Below are 23,237 nucleotides of genomic sequence, written 5' to 3'. Positions count from 1 at the left end.
AAAAAAATGTAGTAGGAGATGTACCTTTTCTACCCTTTTTCTGCCTGGATGTGGCTCAGATCATGGCAGTTTATCAATTTCTCAGGTGCAGACTGACAGGGAGCAAGTCAAATATCACTTGGAATGGTGGAATTCCGTGAATATAAAATTTAATAAATTAAACTGATGGGGTCTGGGTAAGGGGGTTGGCAGCTGGAGATACATGGGATGATTCCATGTATCCTTGGGGACCACAGGGCTGGACTGGACATTCCTGGAGCCTGTGAGAGGAGCAGCAGGCTCTGGAAGAGGATTAATTCTTGCTCTTTACACTCATGGGAAGTAAAGTGTCTGGGCAGACAGGATCCAGGTGGGAAGTTTGGATGGAGACGTGGGGTGCTGGTGTTTTGGAGCAGGGAAATTCTGGGAATCATTCCTGCCTCAGGCCTGGGATGGCCTGGCCACGTCTCCAGCTGTGCCCGGAGAGTGAAACTGGCTCCGAGCACAAAGCGAGGGCCCTGAGTCATCCCAGGATCCAGGAATTGGGGCTGAGGGGAAGCACCAGAGCAGGAGGCTGAGGAGAAACTTTGGGCTTGGGAAAGCTGGGCTGCTTCCAGCAGGAAGGGGAGGTTTCTCTGCATTTGGGGTGTGATGGGATCCAGCCTCTGTGGGGTCTCGTCCCTGTGTTAAGTCATTCCCTGCCCTGGGAATGCTGGCAAAACATTCTGGAGTGAGGGGCAGCCAGGAGAGGCCGTTCCCAAGGAAACTTTTCCCATCCTGGCTGGAGGGGACTCTCCCACCCTGGTTCTTCCATGAAAACTTTTTCTGTGTTTCTCCATATTTTTTCCTCTTCCTCCCAATTTCCTTCCCGATGGAGAGCCCACAACAATCCCGCGGCGTAGCGAGGCTGGCATAATGGGATGTGACATTTCTCAGCACGGAAGGACTCGCAGGGTCGGGGCCGAGAGGCTCCTTCAAGCACCAAGCCCAGACTTGGTGGTGACGGGAAAAGCGAGGCTGGGCTGGAGGGTCAGCGTGGTCACCCCATGCCCCAGACCCGGCACCAGGATCCCGCTGGAAGCCAGCTGCTGTGCAGGCAGGCGGCTGAGCTGGGAAATGCCGGAGTTTGGGAGTGCTGGGAGCTGGCCGGGCCCTGCCCTGCTCTCTCCTGGCCTCCCTGCGCGCTGGGATAATTGGAAGGAGAGTTTCTCTTGGATCGGCTGTTTGCTCACATGCTTTTTGTTGGAAAGCAGGACGAGCCTGGATGTTTCTGGGAGCTGGGGGAGGAGTGGTCCTCTCCACTGCTGCAGGCTTTGGTGAGGAGGAGGAGGAGGAAACCCCAAAACCTTCACCTTCCTCTGCAAGGACACGGTGGAACAGATCCACATCCACCTGCAATTAGCATCTCAGCCTTTTATTCCCCGTTCCAGCCTCGCAGGGAAGCTGGGTTGCCATCCCAGCGGCTCGACCCTTCCAGGGATGCTTCCCTGCGCTCGCCGAGCCAATTCCTCCATCCTGACCTCATTCCAAAGATCACAGGAATTGAGGAGAACAAATCTGGGCTCCCGCTGGGCGGGCTTTGAAGCCTCTCTGCCCTGTCCAGCTCCTGCTCGTGAGGAGCAGCGCAGGAGGAGCCCCGGGTGCCCGGGATCGGCTTCCCCCTCGGGAAATTGTTGGTTAATCCTGGCCGGCCCCTCGGCTGCTTCCCATGGGATGCAGCCCCCGCACCTGGCTGAGCCCCCCCGGCGTCCTCGGGGCCGGCTTGGGACGCGCTCCCGGCGAGGCAGGAGCAGCCCAGCCCTGCTCGGCTGCACTTCCCTGGGTCCCATCCGTCATCTGTTTGTCCTGGTCCCCTGCCAGCGATTGTGCCGATTCCCACACCCACTTTCCATAACCCTCCGTCCTCGCCCGGGCGAATCGCTGGCGAGAGCTCGCCACCCATCCCTTTCCCCTCCTCTCCGATGGGATCAGACACGTTCTGGAGAGGGGGGAGAAAGGGAAGGGGGTGAAAAGAAAACAAAAAGATCAAGAGGAAAACACAAGGTGACTCACTGACTTTTAATTTATTTGTGTTTATTTATTTATTCCCTCCCCCACCTCGGCTGCGACGTGCAGGCAGCACCGAGGGCCGGCCGTGAGCTTCCAGGGAGCCTCCCTCGGTGCCCAGGGCACCAGGAATGAGAGGGATAAAATTCCCCGCTCCTTTGGAAGGAGGAAAAGATCGCGGAGAGGAGCTCCTAGCGGCACAGATTTTTCAGGCTGCCCCGGTCTTTGCACGAGCATCCCGTGCCCCGCCAGCTCTCGACACCAGCCGGCACAGACCGGAGGGTGGGAATATCTAATTCCACCTCCTACACCGTGTCCTCGGCAGGGGAAAGAGAGAAAGAGGAGATAAAAGGCTGGGAAGCTCAAATGGTGTCATTAGGAACTATTAATGCTCTCATAAAAGGGCATTAATAAACGCGGCAGCTCATCAGTGTCCATTAGCTCTGCTCGTGGCAGGGATCTTTGGGAGCTGCCGGAGTGTGATGCTCCCCTCGCCCTCACCGACGTGTCAGCAAAGGGGAAAAGGGCTGAAGGGGGGGATTATTCCTCCTACAAACCATTCCCTGAGCGAAAAACAAGGAGAAAATGCCACAGGGCCTCACACCCCACCTCTCCAATCCCTCCCAGATCCCCGCAGCCTTGCCCAGAGCTCGTTCCTTGCTCCCAGGACAGCTGTTTACTACTAAAGAAAAATTAAAAGGCAGGGTTTGGAGCGTTCATCCCGACTTTCTCCCTCCCGCCCTCTTCCTGTTCTCGCCTCTTAAAAAGGAGCTTTATCCTTTGACTCTCCCATGCCCGAGGCTAGCGAGGAACCCGCAGCATCTCGGGGCGAGCAGGCAGCCCACATCAGCGGACAGGAAAGCAGGGAGGAGGCCCGGCCTGGCCCGATAAGCCCCTGGCAAAGCCAGGAATAGCAGCGCGGTCCCCGCACGGCGCAAAGAAACCCGCAGTCCCTGCCTTTGAAGAGCTGGGGCTGGCAGGCGGCCCGGCCGCACGGCGAGCTCGGGATGAGCCTGCCCCGGCGGGCAGCGGCACATCTGGGGCAGCGGGCACAGCTGGAGGTCTCGGGCACATCTGGGCGGAGGAGGTGTGGGTGGGCTTGGCGGTGCGCATTTGGATGGCGCGGATGTGCACATCTGGATGGCGCGGGTGTGCGCATCTGCACGGAGCTGGTGTGCACACCTGGATGGTGCGGGTGTGCACATCTGTACGGAGCGGGTGTGCACATCTGGACGGCATGAGTGTGCACATCTGGGCAGGGCCGCAGCCGCCCCAGGGCCCCGCGTGTCCCCTGCAGCACCCCCGGGTGCTTCTCCCCTCCCATCCTGCTCGGAGACTCCCCCCCGCCTGTGGTGCTGGGCACCCAAACCTGCCCAAATCCTCACTCATGGCCTCCCTGACACCGGGACATTTGCGGCTCCGGCTGCAGGGGTGGTGAGCTGATATCCCAGGATCTGAGCGGGCTCCCCGGTGACCTTTGGTGTGCCAGGGGCAGCTGGCAGGAGGCCGCCACCGGCCGTGACTCAGCGCGGAGCAGGTTCCTTTGGAGGGAAAGGGAAGCTTTGATCGCGGGGAGCCGAGGCACCGAACCCTGTTCCCCACGTGCACTTTTGCTGGGAGTTATCTGAGGCATCTTTTTTTTTCGGGATAATAACTCCCAGGGCAGGTTAGGACGGAGGAGGCCTGGCAGTGGAGCGTGTGTGGGCAGGACTGGAATAACGGGTGCCGTAGGAGAGGATTTACGAGTGCCGGGAGGGTGGGAATGGCCGGGAATAGCACAGCAGGTCAGGGGTGAGGTGGGATGCGCGGGGCCACGATGTGGATGCAGCTCTTGTTATCGTCCCACTGTCACCCATCTGGTCCCCACAGGATGCTCGGTGTCCCAGGAAAGGCTCCCTGCTCCCAGGAAACATCCCAGGATGGAGATGGGAATCCAAGCCTCCAGCGGGACTCGCTCTGCGAACAGGAGTTTCTGTTGAGAGCAAAGCCAAAGCTTTGCCATGGGAACGCTGGTGGAAATCACCACAATCCCACCTGGAATGGGCCAGCTCTCCCAAACACCGGTGTGCCGAGCAGCACCAAGGCTTTTCATAGAATTATTGAGGCTTTCCCGGTGTGCCACATCCTGAACCTCTGGCCTGGATCTCCAGAGCATTCACAGTCTCCCTGTGCACGTGACACCAGCGTCACCACACTGCCAGGGCACTGTGGGTACAGCCCCTAGATCCCAAATAGCCAAAGAAAAGCCCTGGCACACTCCTTCCCACCCACCCTGCAGAAGTGGTTCCCAAATGATCTTTACAAGGAAAGCCCACAAAATACTGGAAAATGAATCCCTGAGAAGTGGGCACAGCTGGAAGGGCAGAAGGGGTCCATCGCCCCATGTTTCTCCTGACAACCCCAGTTTCACCTCACCTCCCTCTTTTTGTCCTTCCAGGGTTCGGATCTGAGGGTTGGGAAGATCAGAGGGAAGGTCCTGACAAGTGAGTGCAGACCCCACATGAGGGGTCTCAGCCAGCTGGGACAAAGGGGTGGCGGTGCCGGCTGGGGTGGGCACCCCAGGACATGAGGGGGGACACAAGGGGGGACACAAGGAGCTCCCCAGGGCACAGCTGGGCACTGCCTGAAATAGGAGCCATTTTTTCTCTTCTTTTTTCTAGAGGCAAAAGCGGTTTAAAAACTCCCCAGAGGTTGGAAAGGCTCCAAACCAGTGCAAAAAGAGGGGGGAGGGATAAATCCCAAAAGAAAAACAAAAGATAAAAGTGGGTGAATCCCAACAATTCCTGTGATGTTGCAGGAACAAAGACTTTCAGTTCAAAAGGGGCCACTTTTGGCTTGGGGAGGTCACACCCCAGGGGAGAGGGGCTGGGGGCTCACCTGGCTGAGTCCTGGAGGAGCTTCAGCCTCCTGTCTGTCCCTTGGTGTCACATCCTCCTGTCCCCAGTGGAGACCAAGGGGTGGCTGTGCTCCCATGGATGTCCCTTTCCCAGGGACAGCCAGCCCTCTCTGTCCTCAGCAGATGGACATGCCCTGAGCCAGCTGCAGACCCCACATCTGGGCAGCTGTGCACTGCTGCCTCCCAGCCTGCAGCACGGTGTGGACCCCAAGGTCCCTCCTGAGACAGCCCTAGGGGTGCTGACCATGCCCTGGTGGGGGGCTGGGGTCTCAGGTTTGTCCCCCCAACACTCCCCCCCAGCCCAGGGGAGGCTGCACCCAGCAGGGAGGGTGCAGTCATGGGGAGGGGGATGGAGGGGAGGTCAGGCCGCTCCGGGATGTGGTGAGGGGCTGCTTTTGGTGGCTGCTCTGCCCGTGGAACACCTGAGCTGATGATGGCGAGGGGTCACAGTACAGGGAGCTGGGTGGGAGAGCCAATCCCAGCCTGGAGGAGGGTGATGGAGGACCGGTTCCAGTAGGAATTTTGGCTCAGAGGGATGCTCAGCCCTTCTCTTCTGCATCCCAGGTTACAGCCGGCCCAAGCCCGGGCGCTACAGCGGCTACCACCGCTACCAGTTCCGCCTGTACCGGCAGCCGCCACACGAGACCATCGCCCTGAGCTCCGAGGAGAACGACTCGCTGAGTAAGGACCCGCTGTGCCCTCCATGCCAGCCCCGAGGGGCTTTTCCAGGGCTATGGATAATGCTCCGGCAGGCTGGGGATGCTGGCTCGGTGCAAAGGGATCCTTACAGGGGACGTGGGTGAGGTGTTAAATCCTTGCCGAGCAGCAGAAACCCTTGGAAAACGTCTGGTAACGGCCTGGCTAGCGGGATCTGAAGCCGGGAGAGATGTGGGCTGTGAAGTGCAGCCCTTGCTGGCACATCCCCCCAGCCCGAGCCGCGGGAGTTGCATCACCGGCACCTCGGAGCAGGCGGATAAGGATCAGCCCTGGAGAAGGTTTAGCAAGGAATTGCTCAAACCGGGCTGACACAACCCCGCCAACTCCCAGCTCCCCAACTCCTCCCAAAGTCTTTCACGGAAGGGATGGAGCAGGCGAGACCCCCGAGATGCCCAAGGGCACCGTTCCTGCTGCTCCATCGTGGGGCACGGGGCAGCCTGCGGGACCCAGGGATGGATCCATCCTCCTCCCTGCCCTGCCTGGAACTCGGGGTTTTGCAGCCCACGTGGCCTCCACAAAGGAAATTTCAAAACTTTCCCAGCTGGGAGCGCATGAGCAGGGCTCGACGGGCAGGGCAGGGCAGGTCTGTGTGTCTGGGCTGTGCTGCCTCAATCACCACGGCCCGGAGAGGGGGGCTGGCTCCGGGGGGCTCTGGGACAGCCCCTGACCCTTCCCCTGGCATTGAACAGTGCTCATCCCACAGCCGGAGCGGGATGAGGCTGCCACGAGTCTCCCTGCGGGTTCTCCCTGCCCTTGGCTTAGTTTTCTGGCTCATTAGCTCCGCTTCCTAATGACACCGCTGCTGTCACTCCCCTGCCAGCGGAGCCGGCCCCTCATTCCTGCTCGGAGGAGGGGGCTCCGTGTTGTCCCCGCATTTTCATCGCAGCATCCCGGAGCTGGGAAGGGAAGCAGAGACATTCCAGATAAATCCTCTTATTAGCAGGATACGTGGCTCCAGCCCCACAAGTCACTCCCAAAGGGGTTCAGCCACCCTGGGGAAGGTCCCCTACCACCCCGCTGTCCCCAAGGCGTGGGGTGGCCGGGCATTCCCCAGCTGGCGCTGTCCCCATCCCATCTGTGTTTCCCAGCCCTTCCTGCACTTCCTGGGAAAGACCCAGCGGATATTTTTCCGCAAGATCCAACGCCTGAGCATCGTTTGTCAGGCAGCTGCGGGGGTCTGGCCGGGGCTCGTGTTTAAGGACTCGGTTGAGGGTTATTTTTAACTGTTTCACTGCTGCAGCACATCCTTGGCCTGGCCAGGGGATGCTGCTGGACTGAGACACTGACAGCCCATCATCTTTATTCCCAGGGAATGAGCCCTGAAAGCAGCCAGAGGATGAGATTTTGGTGTCTTGAGGGTTTTAAATAAATCCATCCCCAAGGCAGTGGGATGAGCGCCGATGGATCCGCTGGTGCATCCAGCCCTGTGGTGCATGGAGAGGAGCAGACACCTTTGGCAGAAGGTGGGAACAAGGAGGGGGTGACCCCAATCCCAAAGGATCATGGACAAGGTCCCAGCCCAGATCTGCCTTGCTCCTCTCTCGCAGCAGAAACAATGCAGGCTCTCCTGGCGATGCCGCAGGCACAGTTGGCATCCTTGCTCGAAATTTCCCATCTTATTTGGCCTCAAATGAACCCCTTCTCACTGCTTTTACTCTATCCTCCATCTGCTGACAGTGACATCTCTGTCTCCCCAAGGATGGGGACAGCCATCGCCACCAACCCTGGACAGGGATGTGTCCTGACCAGGCACAGGGAGCGGCGCTGGCCCAGCCCAGCCTCGGGATGTGTCCAGCCTGCAGCGCTGCATCCTTGTGCTGGGATGGACATCCCTGTGCTGGGATGGACATCCCTGTGCTGGGATGGACATCCCTGTGCTGGGATGGACATCCCTGTGCTGGGATGGACATCCTTATGCTGGGATGAACATCCCCGTGCTGGGATGAACATCCTTGTGCTGGGATGGACATCCCTGTGCTGGGATGAACATCCCCGTGCTGGGATGAACATCCCCGTGCTGGGATGAACATCCTTATGCTGGGATGAACATCCCTGTGCTGGGATGGACATCCTTGTGCTGGAATGAACATCCCCGTGCTGGGATGAACATCCCTGTGCTGGGATGAACATCCCTGTGCTGGGATGAACAGCCCCGTGCTGGGATGAACATCCTTGTGCTGGGATGGACATCCCCGTGCTGGGATGAACATCCTTGTGCTGGGATGAACGTCCCTGTGCTGGGATGAACATCCTTGTGCTGGGATGAACATCCCTGTGCTGGGATGGACATCCTTGTGCTGGGATGAACGTCCCTGTGCTGGGATGAACATCCCTGTGCTGGGATGGACATCCTTGTGCTGGGATGAACATCCCTGTGCTGGGATGAACATCCTTGTGCTGGGATGAACATCCCTGTGCTGGGATGAACATCCCCATGCTGGGATGAACATCCTTGTGCTGGGATGAACATCCCTGTGCTGGGATGGACATCCCCGTGCTGGGATGAACATCCCTGTGCTGGGATGAACAGCCCTGTGCTGGGATGAACAGCCCTGTGCTGGGATGAACATCCCTGTGCTGGGATGAACAGCCCTGTGCCTAGCATCCCTCCCTCTGGCAGTTCATCCCCTGGCAGAGCTGACCCCCACCAGAGAGCTTCTGCTCAGCCCCCAGAAGCACTCCCACCTGGCACGGGATGTGTTTTGGAGGCCAGGCCAGGGCCGGGGGAGGTGACAGTGCCAGGCGGGATGGCAGGAGCTCGGCCGGAGCCTCCAGAAGAGGGCACTAAACCAGGACCTGCCCGCGTCGCCTGTCCCTGCTCCTGGGAAAGATTCCTGGGAATTCAAATCGCGAGGGGCAGCGGCGAGCGTGGAAAACAAATCCCTGCTTCTTGTCCCCCCTTGCCTGGCTGTGCAATGCCAGCAGCTCAGAGGGAGTAGGAACATTCCCACGGTGGCTCCGGTGCCCGCCTGCCGTGGGGATGTCCCAGCTGGGATGGCACTGACGGGCACAGGCCGGGTGCTGGGGGGCTGCAGGACCCGTGCACGTCCCCCTGTCACTCGTGGTGATGTGGAAATCAGTTGTTTACAGCCGAGCTGTTTCTCCAGGGCGGCTCTTGAGCAAAAATCTTGTTTCATCAGAGAAAAAAAAGCCACGCTGATCCTTCCCCGTGAGTGTTTCTGATCAATCCCAGCAGCAGCCGGCTCTGTGTGACCTCGGGCAAAGAACTCAGAGCCTCAGTTTCTCCTCTGGAGTCTGATTCACTTCAGGTTTTGTGCCATGAAATTGTCACCGAGCCCCAGCTCCGTCCCCACTCAGGCCCGAAGGTGGGGACATTTGGGGTGTCCCCACGGCTCTTCCTGCCACCCGGCCCACTTCTCTCGCAGCCAGGAGTGTTACAAGCCGCGGTTGTGTTTTGGGGAGATGCAAGATAATAATCTGTGGTCTGTGAAATGTCACAGCCACATGAGGCGGCATCACTCGCCACGGGCTCTCAATCCACGGAAAATCCCTCAGCCGGGGGGAATTCAGGCACCCACCAGACCCCGGCTGGGCTGCTGGGGAATTAAATGTTCCCCCACAGCTTTCATCGACTGGGGGTCTTTAATTAGCATAAAACCTTGATGCTTAATTGCACCTGAGTTCATCCCTCTGCTTCCACCTTTTCCTACCAGCTCCTGCCCTGGAAAACCGGGAATGGCTTTTTTCCCTGCAGGAAATTTTGCCTCGGGGAAGCAGCCAGTCCTCTGGGGAGCGGGGACAGGGATGAGCGCGGCCAGCCTGTGGCTCCATCCCTCTCCAGCCCCGGATCGGGACCGCGGCATTGACTCATGAGCCGACCTTGTGAGCCTCCAATCCGATCCACCCAGCTGGAAAATCGGGTTGGACTGGGCGCCGGCGGGGAGGGAAAGGCCGCGGCTGGGACGAGAGGCGGCGAAGGGCTGCGGGGAGAGCGCGGTGCCGGCCCGAGTCCCCGGGTGTCACTTAATGGTGACCAAAGCAGCTGCCGGCCTCCCGCCCACCTCTGCTGGGACATCATTAATCTTGGCAGAGAAAGCATCAGGGCTCCCATCAGGAGAACATTGCCGCTGATGAGGCTGATAAATTACAGCCGGGGGGCCGGGGGAGGAGGGGATCGGAGTTTGGGGGGCTGGGCAGGAGGCAGCGGCAGCGCTGGGAAAACCGGTGGGATCGGGGATGCCGAGCTTCCCGAGGCCAGCGGTTGCCTCGTGCCTCAGTTTCCCCATCGGGCGCTCCAGGCTCAGGCGGCCGCGCACGTGTGGGTGTCAGCGGGCACTCCTCTTCCTCCGGCGGGTGCGTAGATAAGGGCCAAGCGGGATGATTTAATCCTTTGGGAAATGAGCTTGAAAGCGGACCAAGCCACGGATGAAACGCCGTATTGTTGTGGCAGGGAGAGGGGACAGTGGCACCGCGACCTCGGCTACCCGCCTGGCCCCTGCTCCTTTCCCGGCTCCGTGATGCCAGTGACTCACAGTCCCCAGCCCTGGGAGCCAGCCGGGCTCATTTGGGATGCTTGGCACGGGGATGTCACCCGGGATGGCGCACCCGCTTTGGGGATGCACCCCAGGGGTTGGATTTGGGGCAGGGGGATCCGGCGCCCCCCAAATCTGGCACCCCCCCCGCTCATCCCCCACCTTTGCCACACCCTCGGCTGCCCCGGGGCTTTCCCTACCCCGACAGGCCTGGCACAACCGGTGCCAGGGCAGGTAGGAAAGTAGGTCAGGAAAAACCCCGGCCCCACGCGTGCGGCGAGGGCCGGGGCCGGCGGCTGCAGCCCCGCAGAGGCTCTGCCTCCCCCGGCTCCTTTCATCCGCGAGCATCAGTGACAGCTCCGGCACCCCTGGGAGTCGGGGGTGCCGCGTCTCGCTCTCACCCCGGTCCCGCGTGGCGCCGGCTGCTCTCCCGTGGGCTTTTCCAAACGCTTTGAAACCCTCCGGATGAAAGGCACCCGGCGGGGGCTGCGGGCGCAGCGGGAGTGACCCCCCCGAGGCTCCATCCCCTGGTGCCACCTTCAGCGGGACCCCCGGCACTGAGGGGGTTGGGCTGAGACCCCGGAGTGAGGGGCTACCCTCCCTGCCAAGGCGGAATTTGGGGATGGAGGTGCTCGAGGCTCCGTGTCCCGTCTGGCAGTGACCCCAGTGAAGGACATTGGGGCTGCCCTTGCTCTCAGCTTGGTTTTGGGAGGGTGGCAGGGGACACCTGGGAACCTCCAGCAGCAGCCTGGTGCATTCCAGCATCTCCAGCATCTCATCCCAGCTGGAATGTGGGATGCAGGGTCGTTCCTGAGCATCCTGTGAGCTCCCTCCTGGGCCCTGGAGCATCCCAGCCGCGCCTCTCGCAGCTCCAGGAGGTCACAGCGAGTGGTGCCATCACCACGAGAATCTCCAGAGTTTTTTTTTGGAGCTCAGAGCCCGAAGTGAGGAGCAGGTGGGAGCTCCACCAGCTCCTCGAGCCATCACCACCCCACGCAGGTGATGCAGCAGCTCAGGTTTTGCTCAGCACTTTTGTAAGAGCAAAGGGGACGCTGCGCTCCGGTTGGGGCTGAGATGTGACAGCAGATAAAGGCTGCCAGGCTGCCTCGTGACATTAAAGAGCCGCCAGGAAGAGGAGAGGACAGGTTTCAGATAAACAACGGGCCCCTTTCCCCGGTGGCCCACGAGGAGGGGCAGCGTGAGCTGTTTGGGTGCCAGGGAAAGCCCCTCCGGTCAGAGCAGGATGCTCCGGCACCGCCAGCCAGACCCAGGCTCGGTGCCCGACCCTGGCAGGGCACCGGGGGATTTCTGCCCCACAGGGGCCGGGGATGAGGGAATCCCTCTTGCCTTTCGCCCTGGGGAGGGTTTCCCTGCTGCCTACCTGGGCAAAACCACAGCTGGATCCAGCACAAGCTGCCCCCAAATCCCTCCTCTGGATCCTGGGGTCAGGGCAGGCAGCAGGGGAGGAGGGTCAGGAATGAGGAACCCCCTTGGCTCAGTGAATGCCAGTGAGGGGGACGGGGGATCTCCTGTGACACCCCCAGGGGGATTTCCAGCCAGGGTGGGCTCGTAGGAAGGTTTGCTCCAAAGGTCAGGGGGCAGGAGAGGAGCCAGCCCTGCGTACCCCGGGCAGCTCAGAGCTGGGGCTCCCGTGACTCCCCGCTGTCCCTGGGGCCTCCTGGGGTGTGCAGGATGTGGTTTGGGGCAGAGCAGCAGCTGCACAGGGCTGCTCCCCTCTCCAGCCCTGCTCACCCCCTTTTCCTCTCTCCCCAGGCACTTGGGACTTGAAGGACTTCGTGGAGGACTTTGAGCTGGGCCACCCTGTGGCCTCAACCCAGTTCCTCACCAAAAACTACAAGGATTAACTCTGGCCATCCCTTCCTTGCCCTGCACATCCCCACACCACGGAGCCACCTCTGCCCGGAGCAGAGGGGACCCCAGAACCCACCGAGGATGAACCCACCCTGCTCCCAGCCCAGAGCCACAGCTCCAACCCCAACCCCTCCCCTCCCAAAGCCAAGTTCTCTTTCCCCCTGGGGGACGTGCCAAGAGGTATCCCAGCTCTCCTGGCTATCCCAGGAATTCTGGCATCACCCCTTCTCCTCCCTTCACCCCATTTCTGACTTGACTCCCTGCATGTCCCCCTGGCACTTTGGGGACTTTGAGTTCGATGCCTGCAGCTTCCCGAATAAAATTTGGATGGAGCACACGGGGCTCTGTGGTGGCAGTGAGCGCGGGGCAGCGGCAGCGCCGGGTGAATCTGGCATTTTGGGATCTGCATGGGATGAGCAGACCCCTGTGGGTGATGGGAGCAGGGGGTGGCCAGCCAGAGCCTCATTTAGGTGAGCCCAGGGTCACCCAGGAGGGGACATGGTCCCTTGGTGGCACCATGTGGGAACCGGGCGCTGCCCCAGCCCTGCCTTTGCCCTCAGCCCGTTTCTCTTGGAAAGCAAAACCAAAATTAAAGGTATAAATCAGCAGAGCTCTGCCTACTGGCCACTTAGCCGGACCTCCCTTTTAATTAGCTCCTTAATTAGGCTTTCATCTAAGACTCAGTTTTCTCCAAGGCTCAGATTCACCCGCCTGCAGGTCCTCCTTGAGGCACATCCTGGTGACAAAGCCACCTCTGTCCTGCCCATGGCCAGGAATAATATTCCCCCTGGAACAAACCATGGGCAGCAGGAGCCCAGGACATTTTGCGAGAGGGGGAAACTGAGGCACAAGGGGATGACTCACTCAGGGCTGTGCAGGGAGGCCTGGGATACTTCAGAGGGGTGAAGGTTGCTGCATCTCAGCTCTGCATCAGTTCCTGGGTCTGAAACAGAGTGACCTGATCCCAAAAAAACATCTCTGTGCCATCCTGCTGGTCACCTGCCCTGGGTCCCTGGAAGTGAGAGCAGATTTCAGTCCTGCACTGGGGAGTTAAACATGGATTTCAGTCCTGGGGGGTTAAACATGGATTTCAGTCCTTTCTGGGGGGTTAAACGTGGATTTCAGTCCTTTCTGGGAGGTTAAACATGGATTTCAGTCCTTTCTGGGGGGTTAAACGTGGATTTCAGTCCTTTCTGGGGGTTAAACATGGATTTCAATCCTTTCTGGGGGGGTTAAACGTGGATTTCAGTCCTTTCTGGGGGTTTAAACATGGATTTCAGTCCTTTCTGGGGGTTAAACGTGGATTTCAGTCCTTTTTGGGGGGTTAAACATGGATTTCAATCCTTTCTGGGGGGTTAAACATGGATTTCAGTCCTTTCTGGGGGGGTTAAACATGGATTTCAGTCCTTTCTGGGGGGGTTAAACGTGGATTTCAGTCCTTTCTGGGAGGTTAAACGTGGATTTCAGTCCTTTCTGGGGGAGTTAAACGTGGATTTCAGTCCTTTCTGGGAGGTTAAACGTGGATTTCAGTCTTGCCTGGAGGGTTAAACTTGGCCAGGGCTTTCCCTCCAGGAAGGGCTCTTTGCCTGAATCCCACCAGGGCCCCGCAGGGCTCCTGTCCCCTCCAGGAGGGATCGGGGAATCCAGGGGGGATGCAGGAGCAGGGTCCAGGCTTGCCCTAAGCACACGACACTGGGTGAAGCTGCAGGAACTGGCGGGAAGGAAAGCAACAAAAAAAGGAAGCCGGGTAACACCACAAGCCAGGGAAAAAAACACAAACCCTGCTGCCACTGGCGCTAAGATTAGCAGCAGAGGAAATGACACAGTGAGATGTCATGGAAGTCTGCTAAAGTTGGATTTCTCCTTCTCTTTTTCTATCCCTGCCCTCGGAGTAGGGTGTAATTGGCCCGGCAGGTCGGAGCAAGGCTCCAGTGTAAATAAGAGGTCACGGCTCAGCTGACATCCTGCAGCCAAGCTCCATCATCCTTCCCTCCCTGCCCTCAGCTCCTTGTGGCTGGGGTGGTTATTTTTGGTGGAGAAAAGGCAATCGGATGTTTATCCTTCTAGGAAATTATCACCTCACTCCTGGGTTTAACGGGATGAGAGGAGTCAAGCTGAGCTGGGATCGGGATCGCCGGGAGCCAGGACCCGGAGTGATCCACTGCCCTGTGTGACACTGATGGAATGGGAATGGGAATGGGAATGGGAATGGGAATGGGAATGGGAATGGGAATGGGATGGGATGGGATGGGATGGGATGAAGAATGGAAATGGGATGGAGAATGGAAATGGGAATGGGGACAGAGATGGAGAATGAGGATGAGGAGACAGATGGGGTGGAGATGGAAATGGAGGGGGGAAATGGGATGGACAACAAGGATGGGAGTGAGGATGAAGATGGAGAAGGAGATGGAGAATGGGGATGGGGATGGGGATGGGGATGGGGATGGGGATGGGGATGGGGATGGGGATGGGGATGGGGATGGGGATGGGGATGGGGATGGGAAGAAAATCAGGATGAAGAAACATGAATGGAGATGAGGATGGAGATGGAGATGGAGATAAAATGGACTGTGGGATGAGATGGATGGGGATTGAGAATGGGGATGGGGATTGGGAGTGGGGAAGAGGATGAGGATGGGGATGGAGAATGGAAATGGAAATGGGATGGAGAATGAGGACGGGGATGAGGATGAAGGTGGGGATGGAGATGGAGATGAGGACAGGGATGATCAGGAATCTGCCCAGCTGGCTGCAATATCCCTGTGTTGGGCTGATCCCTGCCAGGACACAGCACCAGGCACCCGCGGCCTTGTGCGGGCACTGGGCCCACTCAGGGCTGCAAACGCAGCAGCTCCGGCCAGCCCTGCACCACAAACTCTCACTGGGATGCACATGAGGCCTCCACGGCGTGGAAAATATTAATTGTGGTTTTCTGGTTCACTTTTTGATTATTTAGAAAGAGCAAAGGGAAAAACTCACAAGGAGGAAGCCACGTACAGTCACTTTGTGCTGGTCCCACCCTCTTTATCTCTCCTTCCATTCGCTCACCATCAGCGCGAGAGAGAAAAGAGAAGCTGAGCCTCTAGACTGCCTAAATGTAGAAAGTTTTGCTTCTAAATCAGTTTGTGATAGAAAGGAAACACGTCACGTCCCTGGGGAAGTGGCTGATTTTGAGCAGCCACAACCCCAGTGCCGAGCGCTGCAATGGAACAGCCCAACACTGAAATAGCTCCACGCTCTGTTATTGTCACCCAGAGAAGGTGGTTTTTTTTGCTGTCTACGAGTGTCATTTTTAGCCTCCAGAGGAAGTTTTATTTGTATTTGTTACCTCGACTTTCCACTGCCATGGCTTCGTGACTTTTTCGTGTGTAGGACTGGGAGAAAACAGAGTGGGGTGAGCTCAGGTGTGTGGTCGCTGGGGTGTAAGGTGGCACCTACAGTACAAATGGCATATCCCAGGAATTCCAGCATGGATTCACCAGCCCTGCAGAGCCCAACTGCATTCCAAGGCCACAAACCCATGGAAACACAGAATCCCAGGGATTTTGGGGGTTGTGAGCCCAGGCATGGCTGTGGGATGGACATAGCTCCCCTTTGCTCTCCCCAGGATGGGGCTCTGAGCTGGGTTTGGGCAATTCCAGCCCCTTCCCAAAGTGAACCCATCCACTCCATGGGATGACTGAGGGAGAGGAGGATGTGGAGTTTCAAAATTAACAATGAACTTGTGAAAATCGAGTGCGCCTGGTGAGCAACAGCAGCAGCCAGCAGCACATGGGGGGTGTTCCTTCCCAAAACTGGGCTGGAGGCCAGGAGAAGCTCATGCTAAACACAAGCCCTAAGCCAACAGGGTAACAATTACCTGTTTTTAATAATCACCAAAATAATTAATGGGAGAAAGTCTCAAGGCTCAAGGGAGGCAGCTCTGGGTCTGATGCAAAGGGCCCACCCCAGGAAAATGCAGATTTAAGACTGGGGGTATTAAGGAGCAGGGGCTGGAGGACACTCCTGGCACCCCCAAAGCCTCAGTGGCACCTTGGAATGCCACGGGGACAAGCCAGCTGCCAGGAGCTCAGCGGTGCCAGGCAGCAGCTCCCCCTCAGCCGGGGACTTGCTCAAGAAGGGATTAGCAGGATCAGCTGATGATGATCTAAGCGCATAACTATATCAACCTGCAAATTAATTACTGATATCTCACACCTCGGAGCTCCTCTATCTGCAGATCTCTGCACTCCTCAAGCGTTCCCTGAGCTAAGCTTGGCTGCACCCCCCGGGAAATAGGTCAGGAGCGATAATCCCCAAATCCCCACGTGCTGCTGGGGATGCTCGGTGTGGGGACCAGGAGCGCTGCTCGTTTTGGGAGCCGACGTGGGAGAATCCCCCGGGCAGCTGAACATCAGCAGCCGCACGGGATGCTGAGGCACCCGGCTCTGCACGTCAGGCAGCGGGTGGGTGATGCCGGGATGATCCAGTGAGGAGCTCCCAGCCCTCATCCTCGTGCTGGAGACACACAAAGCCCCCGGTCTGGGGGTCCCCTCGTGCCGCGGGGGTGGGGGTGGGATGCTGGGATTTGCTGCTCCAGAAGCCAGCAGCCGGGCGGGCCCTGGGAGAGGCACCTGCGCCATGGCAGGAATTTAGGGCTCCTGAAGAAATAGGGAAGGCAGGCGAGGTGAGGACAGGGACGTGTCCCCACCTCTGTGTCCCCACCTCTGTGTCCGTGCCAGCACCCAGAGGGGACTGGGGGGCAGTGAGGGGCACGCAGGCTGGTCCTGCAGTGATGGTTTCATTAATTAGCAATAATTAATTATTGTTTGGCCTCCAAAATGCTGTATAGCATCAGAGGAGCTTAGTGGGGCTGTCTGGGGGGCCAGGGCCCTGTTAGAGCTGGTTTGGTTTTGTGGTCCTGGACCCCCATCCTGCTTACTGGGGCTGGACCATTGAGCCAGGCTCTGGCAGCATCCTGGGATGCAAATTCCAGCTGTTTCTGAGGGAAAGCAGCAGCTCAGCTGTACCCAGAGACGCTGCCAGGCATGGGATGAGCATTCAAGAGATGCTCGGTGGGGAGAAACTCAGCCCAGGTTTTGTTTCCTCTTTCAGCTGCTCCCTGAGTCGCTTTGAGCTGGGTTTGTCTGCGGCAGTGGGAAGCTCCCAGCCTCTCCCACTCCTCCGGGAGCCACGAGCACCTTCAGATGTGGTTTGCCCCAAAACGCTCCTCGGCAGAACAAAAAAAAACAAAACAAAACAAAACAAAAAACCCCAAAAAAACCAAAACAAAAACCCAAAGCATTTTTGACACAGTGGTCCCAGCCCAGCCGCTTTGCTCCTGCCCAGGAGCTGCCGTGCCCCTGGCACTGCCCAGTTTATCCCAGCTGGCTCGGGATGAGGCGGATGCCCGCCGGGCTTTGCATCCCAAGGTGTGGTGGAAAGAACCGGGTGGCTCTGGCAGCCTCCCCTGCTGCTCCCCGGCCAGGACGGACGGACTCGCCCCGCGGCCCCGGCCCGGCCTGTCCTCACTTGTCGGCAGCTCTCACCTCCCATTCCCTGCCCGCAGCCCCGCGGGTCCTCAGCCAACCTCACATTTCCTCATTGCTAGGAAATGGCGAATTCCCCCCGGGCTGGTTTCAATGGCTCACAGATCCCTCGCCTTTGGCCTCTCCCCAGTTTCTCCTGCGCTGCTGCAGTGCAGCCCTCGGGAGCAGCGCTTTTTCCCAGGCATGCAGCCTTTGGAATTCTCGGTCTGGGAGGACATCCCACCCCTCACACCACGCTGGGTTCACCCCTCTGTGCTGACACAACACCCAGCCCTTTTTCTGTTGGGTGCAGCGGATTTGGGGGATTCTGACGTCCTCTGCTCCTCTCCGTCAGGGAATCACTCGAGCTGTGTCACAGCACAGCTCCGGGAGCTGCGATCCCAGCATCCGGTTCCTCTTCTGTTTCTTAGTTTCACATTAAAAATTGCTTTTGTGGTCCCTCTCCGCAAACCTCTGCAAAAGTGGGGTCACTCCAGGGCTCCTGCCACGCTGAGGTTGCTGCTGGTCCCATAAAATCATCCTTGGGTTTGCAGCGCCTGATCCCTGGCTGGAATCTCATCCTTCCAACCCCTGCTGCTCCCTCGGGACCACTTTCACTCTGGGCCTACTCTGTAGTTTCCCTGCTAATCAGCTGTCTCCTTATCTGCAGGTGACACTGCGCCAGCTGCCGCTGCTATTGTTCCCCAGCTGGATAATAACAGGAAAGGCTTGGAAAAACCAGACCTGTGTCAGACTGAGATGACCCAGGGGGTCCCAGCTCCCCCAGAGCACTCAGATGGCACAACCTGGGGTCACCCACCCACCAGCCCCTGGGAACAGCGGGAGTTGTGGGGTCAGAGTCACCAGCCCCTGGGAGCAGTGGGAGTTGTGGGGTCAGAGTCACCAGCCCCTGGGAACAGCGGGAATTGTGGGGTCAGAGTCACCAGCCCCTGGGAGCAGTGGGAGTTGTGGGGTCAGAGTCACCAGCCCCTGGGAACAGCGGGAGTTGTGGGGTCAGAGTCACCAGCCCCTGGGAACAGCGGGAGTTGTGGGGTCAGAGTCACCAGCCCCTGGGAACAGCGGGAGTTGTGGGGTCAGAGTCACCAGCCCCTGGGAGCAGCGGGAGTTGTGGGGTCACCCACCCACCAGCCCCTGGGAGCAGTGGGAGTTGTGGGGTCAGAGTCACCAGCCCCTGGGAGCAGCGGGAGTTGTGGGGTCAGAGTCACCAGCCCCTGGGAGCAGCGGGAATTGTGGGATGCTCTTTGGGGAGAGTCTCCTGAAGGCTCCTGCAGGTGCATCCCTGGCCTCCAGCCATCTCCCAGGGCTGTTCCCTTCAGGAACCAAGCCCAGCCACCCAGAACCCATTTCCCAGGATCAGCAAGGTGCTTGGAGCTCCTCTCCAAAGGGCTTTTCCTCCCCATCCCAAGCTTTTCATCCTGCTGCCGCGCAGGGTGAGGCAGGGCTGATCCCTGCCTTGCCACGGGGGAAACTGAGGCAGGAAAGGGCTTCCCACAGCCACCCACAGAGCTCCCAGAGTTCCCCCCACCAGCCACCCTGGGGTTTGGCTTATGGGGATCCATTCTTTGGGATCTACCCAGGGACACTCCAGGGCAGCAAGTTCTGCCTGTGGATCCCTTCCTCCCCTGCAGGAGGAGGGAGATGCCAGGCTCCTTTTCCATGAGGGAAATGCCCATCTCCTTTTCCATGCATATTTCATTCCGAGTGTTTCCAAATATTTCTGGAGGAGGAGGAGGGTGTGGAGTTTTCACAGGCAAATCAGGAAAACCAAGGTGAGGCGGGAGACGGCGTTGGGAAGGACACAGGCCGGGAGGGTGTTGCTCTGGGATCAGGAAGGCTGCCCAGCAGTTTCTCCTGGCTGAAGTTCCCTCAGCCAGAATTTGGCCTGAAATGAGGATTTCCCACGCCCAACAGCAACAAAGAAAGTCTCTCCTCCCCCAGAAATTACAGATTGCCCTGAATCCCATCCCTGCCAATGCTGAGCATCTTTCATGCCAGGCCATGGGATGCTCTGAGAATAAACTGCTGCTGCTGCAGCACATCTGGGCAGCTGTTGTTTGCCAGAGGGAACTAACACCCCTGAAGTGCCTCACCAGCTCAGTGCTTGCAAGCAAAACAAAACTCACAGCCCAGAGTAACCACGAGGCTCGATCAGATACCCCCACGACGCCCACCCCGTGCTTCGGGTGGCTCAGGGTGGATTTTTTTTCTCTCTCCAAGCTGCTCGAGAAAAGTTTGTGTTGTCGACCATCCAGGCAGCCGCCTACATACACGGCCCTGGTACAGCCGTCCCCCGGGGGTAGGAGGCCTGTGACCTTTCAGGTCCCCACCAGCCACACTCTGTTTACGGCTCTGTGACCTTACCAGCCCCAGATTGCATCCGCAGAGAATCCAAGGGCTGCGGAGGGAAGGCTCCGTGCTCTGGTGTGCGCCTCGGGCTCCGTGCCTGAGCGTCCTTTGTAATCCAGGATGAGGTGACAATGATGGTGATCATCGCCATCACTGCGGATCATCCCTCTCTCCCTCTGTGGAGCTCAGAGCTTGAAACCCGGAGCCGTGCTCCGTGTGGAGCTTTCCAGAGCTGCTGAGACACCGAGCAGGACGGTGATGAGCAGCTCGTGGTGTCCCCCGCGGCCTCCAGGGCTCAGCTCAGCCCAAGTGAATTTTAGGGAACGAGTGGCAGCCTCGCCACAGGGCACGAAAACCGGGCTCGTGCTCCCTTCCCTGTAAGTACAATTAAGCTGCCGTTAATTAGGTGAAAAACCCTGACGAGTTCCCCTTTTCGAAGCCCGAGGGTCCCCCGAGGATGCGCAGCGTGGCCGCAGCACCTGCAGAGCTCCCGGCACACGAAGCAGGGCCCGGCCGGTCACAAGACCGAGAGGAGCGGGGAGAAGTCACCCGTCAGGTGACGGCAACCAGGGGGACACGGTCCCGGCCCCACGGGGGGAGCGGAGTTTTGGGGTGTGGTTGCCCTCAGCATCCTCAGAGGGAGGATCGGGGTGGGGGAGGTGGGAGCTGGAGGCTCTCGGTTCCTTGCTGAGGGGACGCCGCCAGCTCCTGGGTGGGTGTCACAGGGTGGGACGGGGTTAAATAATGTCACCGTTTGTCACAACCCCTGCACAGGCTGCGGTGAGGTGAGGGGCCGTGGGGCAATGCTGGTGTGGGATTTGGGGAGGGATGGCAGCATTTCATGGGATTCTGGAATGGTTTGGGGTGGGGGGGGGACCTTAAAGTTCATCCAGTGCCACCCCCTGCCACGGGCAGGGACAGCTCCCACTGTCCCAAGCTGCTCCATGCCCTGTCCAACCTGGCCTTGGGCACCTCCAGGGATCCAGGAGCAGCCACAGCTCCTCTGGGAATTCCATCCCAGTCCCTCCCCACCCTCCCAGCCAGGAATTCCTTCCCAATATCCCATCCAGCCCTGCCCTCTGGCAGTGGGAGCCATTCCCTGTGTCCTGTCCCTCCATCCCTTGTCCCCAGTCCCTCTCCAGCTCTCCTGGAGCCCCTTCAGGCCCTGCAAGGGGCTCTGAGCTCTCCCTGGATCCTTCTCCTCTCCAGGGGAACATTCCCAGCTCTCCCAGCCTGGCTGCAGAGCAGAGGGGCTCCAGCCCTTGGAGCAGCTCCATGACCTCCTCTGCAGCTGTTCCAGCAGCTCCATGTCCTTCCTGTGCTCCCCAGAGCTGGGCCCAGCCCTGCAGGTGAGGTCTCGCCTAAGCGGGGCAGGGAGGAAGATCCATGTGCATGGAATACCGACTGTACAATGATGATCCAGGTTACTGAAACACCCGGATCAGGATGGGTTCACATGAGGCAGGTGTGTGGGATGCCAAAAAAAAAAAAAAAGTGAAACCTCTCAGCTGCAGGCTCCATCCAGCCTGGGCTGTAATTTAAAATCAGCCAGGAGCCATCCCAGGTGAGACTCTCTATTTTTCCCCCCTCCCGTTGGGTAAAGAATTCTGCTCGGGATGCTCTGACCCATTAAGCTGAGCTGTAACTAAGCCAGTCCAACCCCCGTGCAGCCGTTTCCGTGCCAGTCTAAGTCTGCCTCGGTCTATTTTGGCTTAAGGCCGCTCCCAGTCAAACCGCTGTCAGTGCCTGAGCTGTCCCGCTCTCACCAGCCGGGTTTAGCGGCAGGTCCTCATGACTCAGGAGGTTTAAACCCAGCCTAAACCCCACCACGGGGGTTTGGGGTGCACCCACAGCTCCAGCCGCCCCGATGGGGCAGGAAATAGCTGCATTCCCAGCGGGAAGCAGCTGCCGGGAGTGGGGGGGGGGACGGGACAGGTGAGCGCTCACACTCCCGTGTCACTGTCACCCTCGGGGGGCAGACCCGGGTGGGTGTGAGCCGAGCGTGGGGCTGGCACTATGGGGATGCGGAGTTTTCCAGTGCAGGGTGAGGAGCTGCCTGCTCCGGAGCAGGAATTCCCCACGGGACACTCGCCCGTGGGCGCTGAGCAAACCCGCACCCCGCCGCTATAAATCGGGAGGAGCTGGGTGGTGCTGTTCTTACCGGACGCAATTAAGGGTTGAAGAAGGGCGGTTTAATTTTGGGGAGGTCCCTGCTGTGACCTGCGGGGCCGTGGGAGCCGGACACGCAGCGCTGGCCCCGCAGCATCCCCGGCGCTGCGGCTGCGGGAGCGCTCCCACCGTGGGAATGCGGGGACGGGGAAGGACGCGGGGCACGCCTGGGGGCCGGGGGTGCCAGCGGGACCCCCTCCTCACCCCCGCGGGTCGGGGCGGTGTTGCCCCGGCAGGGGCGAGGGCTGTGGATCCCCCTCCGCGCCCCGCGCCCGCCCCGCACCTCGGCAGCGCCGGGGGCGCCGGAACCGGCGGCCAAAGAAGGGAGCGGAGGCGGGGCCGGATCCAGGCCTTGTATGGCGCTTCCCCTCGGCCGCCCGCCCGCCGCCGCCCCGCTCTCCCCCCCCGTTCCCCCCGCCGCCGCCGCCGCCGCCGCCGCGCTCCCCCCGGGCCGCGCCGGGCCACGGGCGGGGCGGGCGGGGGATGCGCTGGAGGGGGGGGGGCTGCGGCTTGGGGGGCGGCGGGAGGGGTGCAAGGTGGGGTGAGAGACGGAAAGAAGGGGTGCAAAACAAGGAGAGTGCCCTGCAAAGGATGGGGGTGATAATGGTGCAAGGGATGGGGGGCTCTGTGCATGGTGGGAGGCTTCTAAGAAAGGTGAGGGGCTCTGCACAGGTTGGGGGGCTCTGCACAGGTTGGGGGGTTCTGCACAATTTGGGGGGTTCTGCACAGGTTGAGGGGTTCTGTGCAAGATGTTGGGGATCTGCACAGGATGGGGGGTTCTGCACAGGGTAGGGGGAACTTTTAATGCAATGGGGGTCTGTCGATGGAGGGGCACCACTCAGTGGCTGGGGGCTGCAGTGAATGAGCGGCCCTGGATGTGGGGGGCCCTGAAGTGGATGTGGGGGGCCCTGAAGTGAATATGGGGGGCCCTGAAGTGAATGGTGACCCTGAAGTTGATGGAACACGCGGGTCCCTCCTCCCCCCGGGGTCACAAACAGCCCAAGTCGGGGCTCGCTGCCCCCCACCCCCAGGAACGCTCCCCCCGCCCTGCGCACCGCAGCACCCCCCGCCCACCCCGCCCCCCACCCCGAGCGGCTGCCGGCACCGCGCAGCGACCGTGCCCGGGCCTGGCTGCACCTCCAGAGCCCGCGGTGTGCCCGTGCCCCCCGTCCCCGCAGCCAGTGCCCT

General features: G+C 59.7%; 1 protein-coding gene across 3 annotated transcripts in view; it reads left to right on the top strand.

Annotated features, from left to right (window-relative positions):
- Positions 1-12,338, top strand: part of PEBP4 (phosphatidylethanolamine binding protein 4) — a 78,468-nt gene extending 66,130 nt beyond the window's left edge. For 2 of the 3 annotated variants that reach the window (XM_086865677.1, XM_023940736.2), the window contains exons 6-8: positions 4,463-4,508; positions 5,486-5,602; positions 11,905-12,338. In XM_086865677.1, the coding sequence (XP_086721803.1) occupies positions 4,463-4,508; positions 5,486-5,602; positions 11,905-11,996 (255 nt within the window). In that variant the 3' untranslated portion in view covers positions 11,997-12,338. Of the gene's footprint in view, positions 1-4,462; positions 4,509-5,485; positions 5,603-6,947; positions 7,102-11,904 lie in introns of all 3 variants that reach the window. The other variant, XR_015279804.1, reaches the window with a different exon arrangement.
- Positions 12,339-23,237: the final 10,899 nt, after the last annotated feature.

Source organism: Cyanistes caeruleus, chromosome 29 (genome assembly GCF_971803275.1).
Source record: "Cyanistes caeruleus chromosome 29, bCyaCae1.hap1.1, whole genome shotgun sequence".
NCBI lineage: Eukaryota > Metazoa > Chordata > Aves > Passeriformes > Paridae > Cyanistes > Cyanistes caeruleus.
Note: the sequence above shows the minus strand (reverse complement) of the source record. Positions and strands in the feature narration are given on the sequence as shown.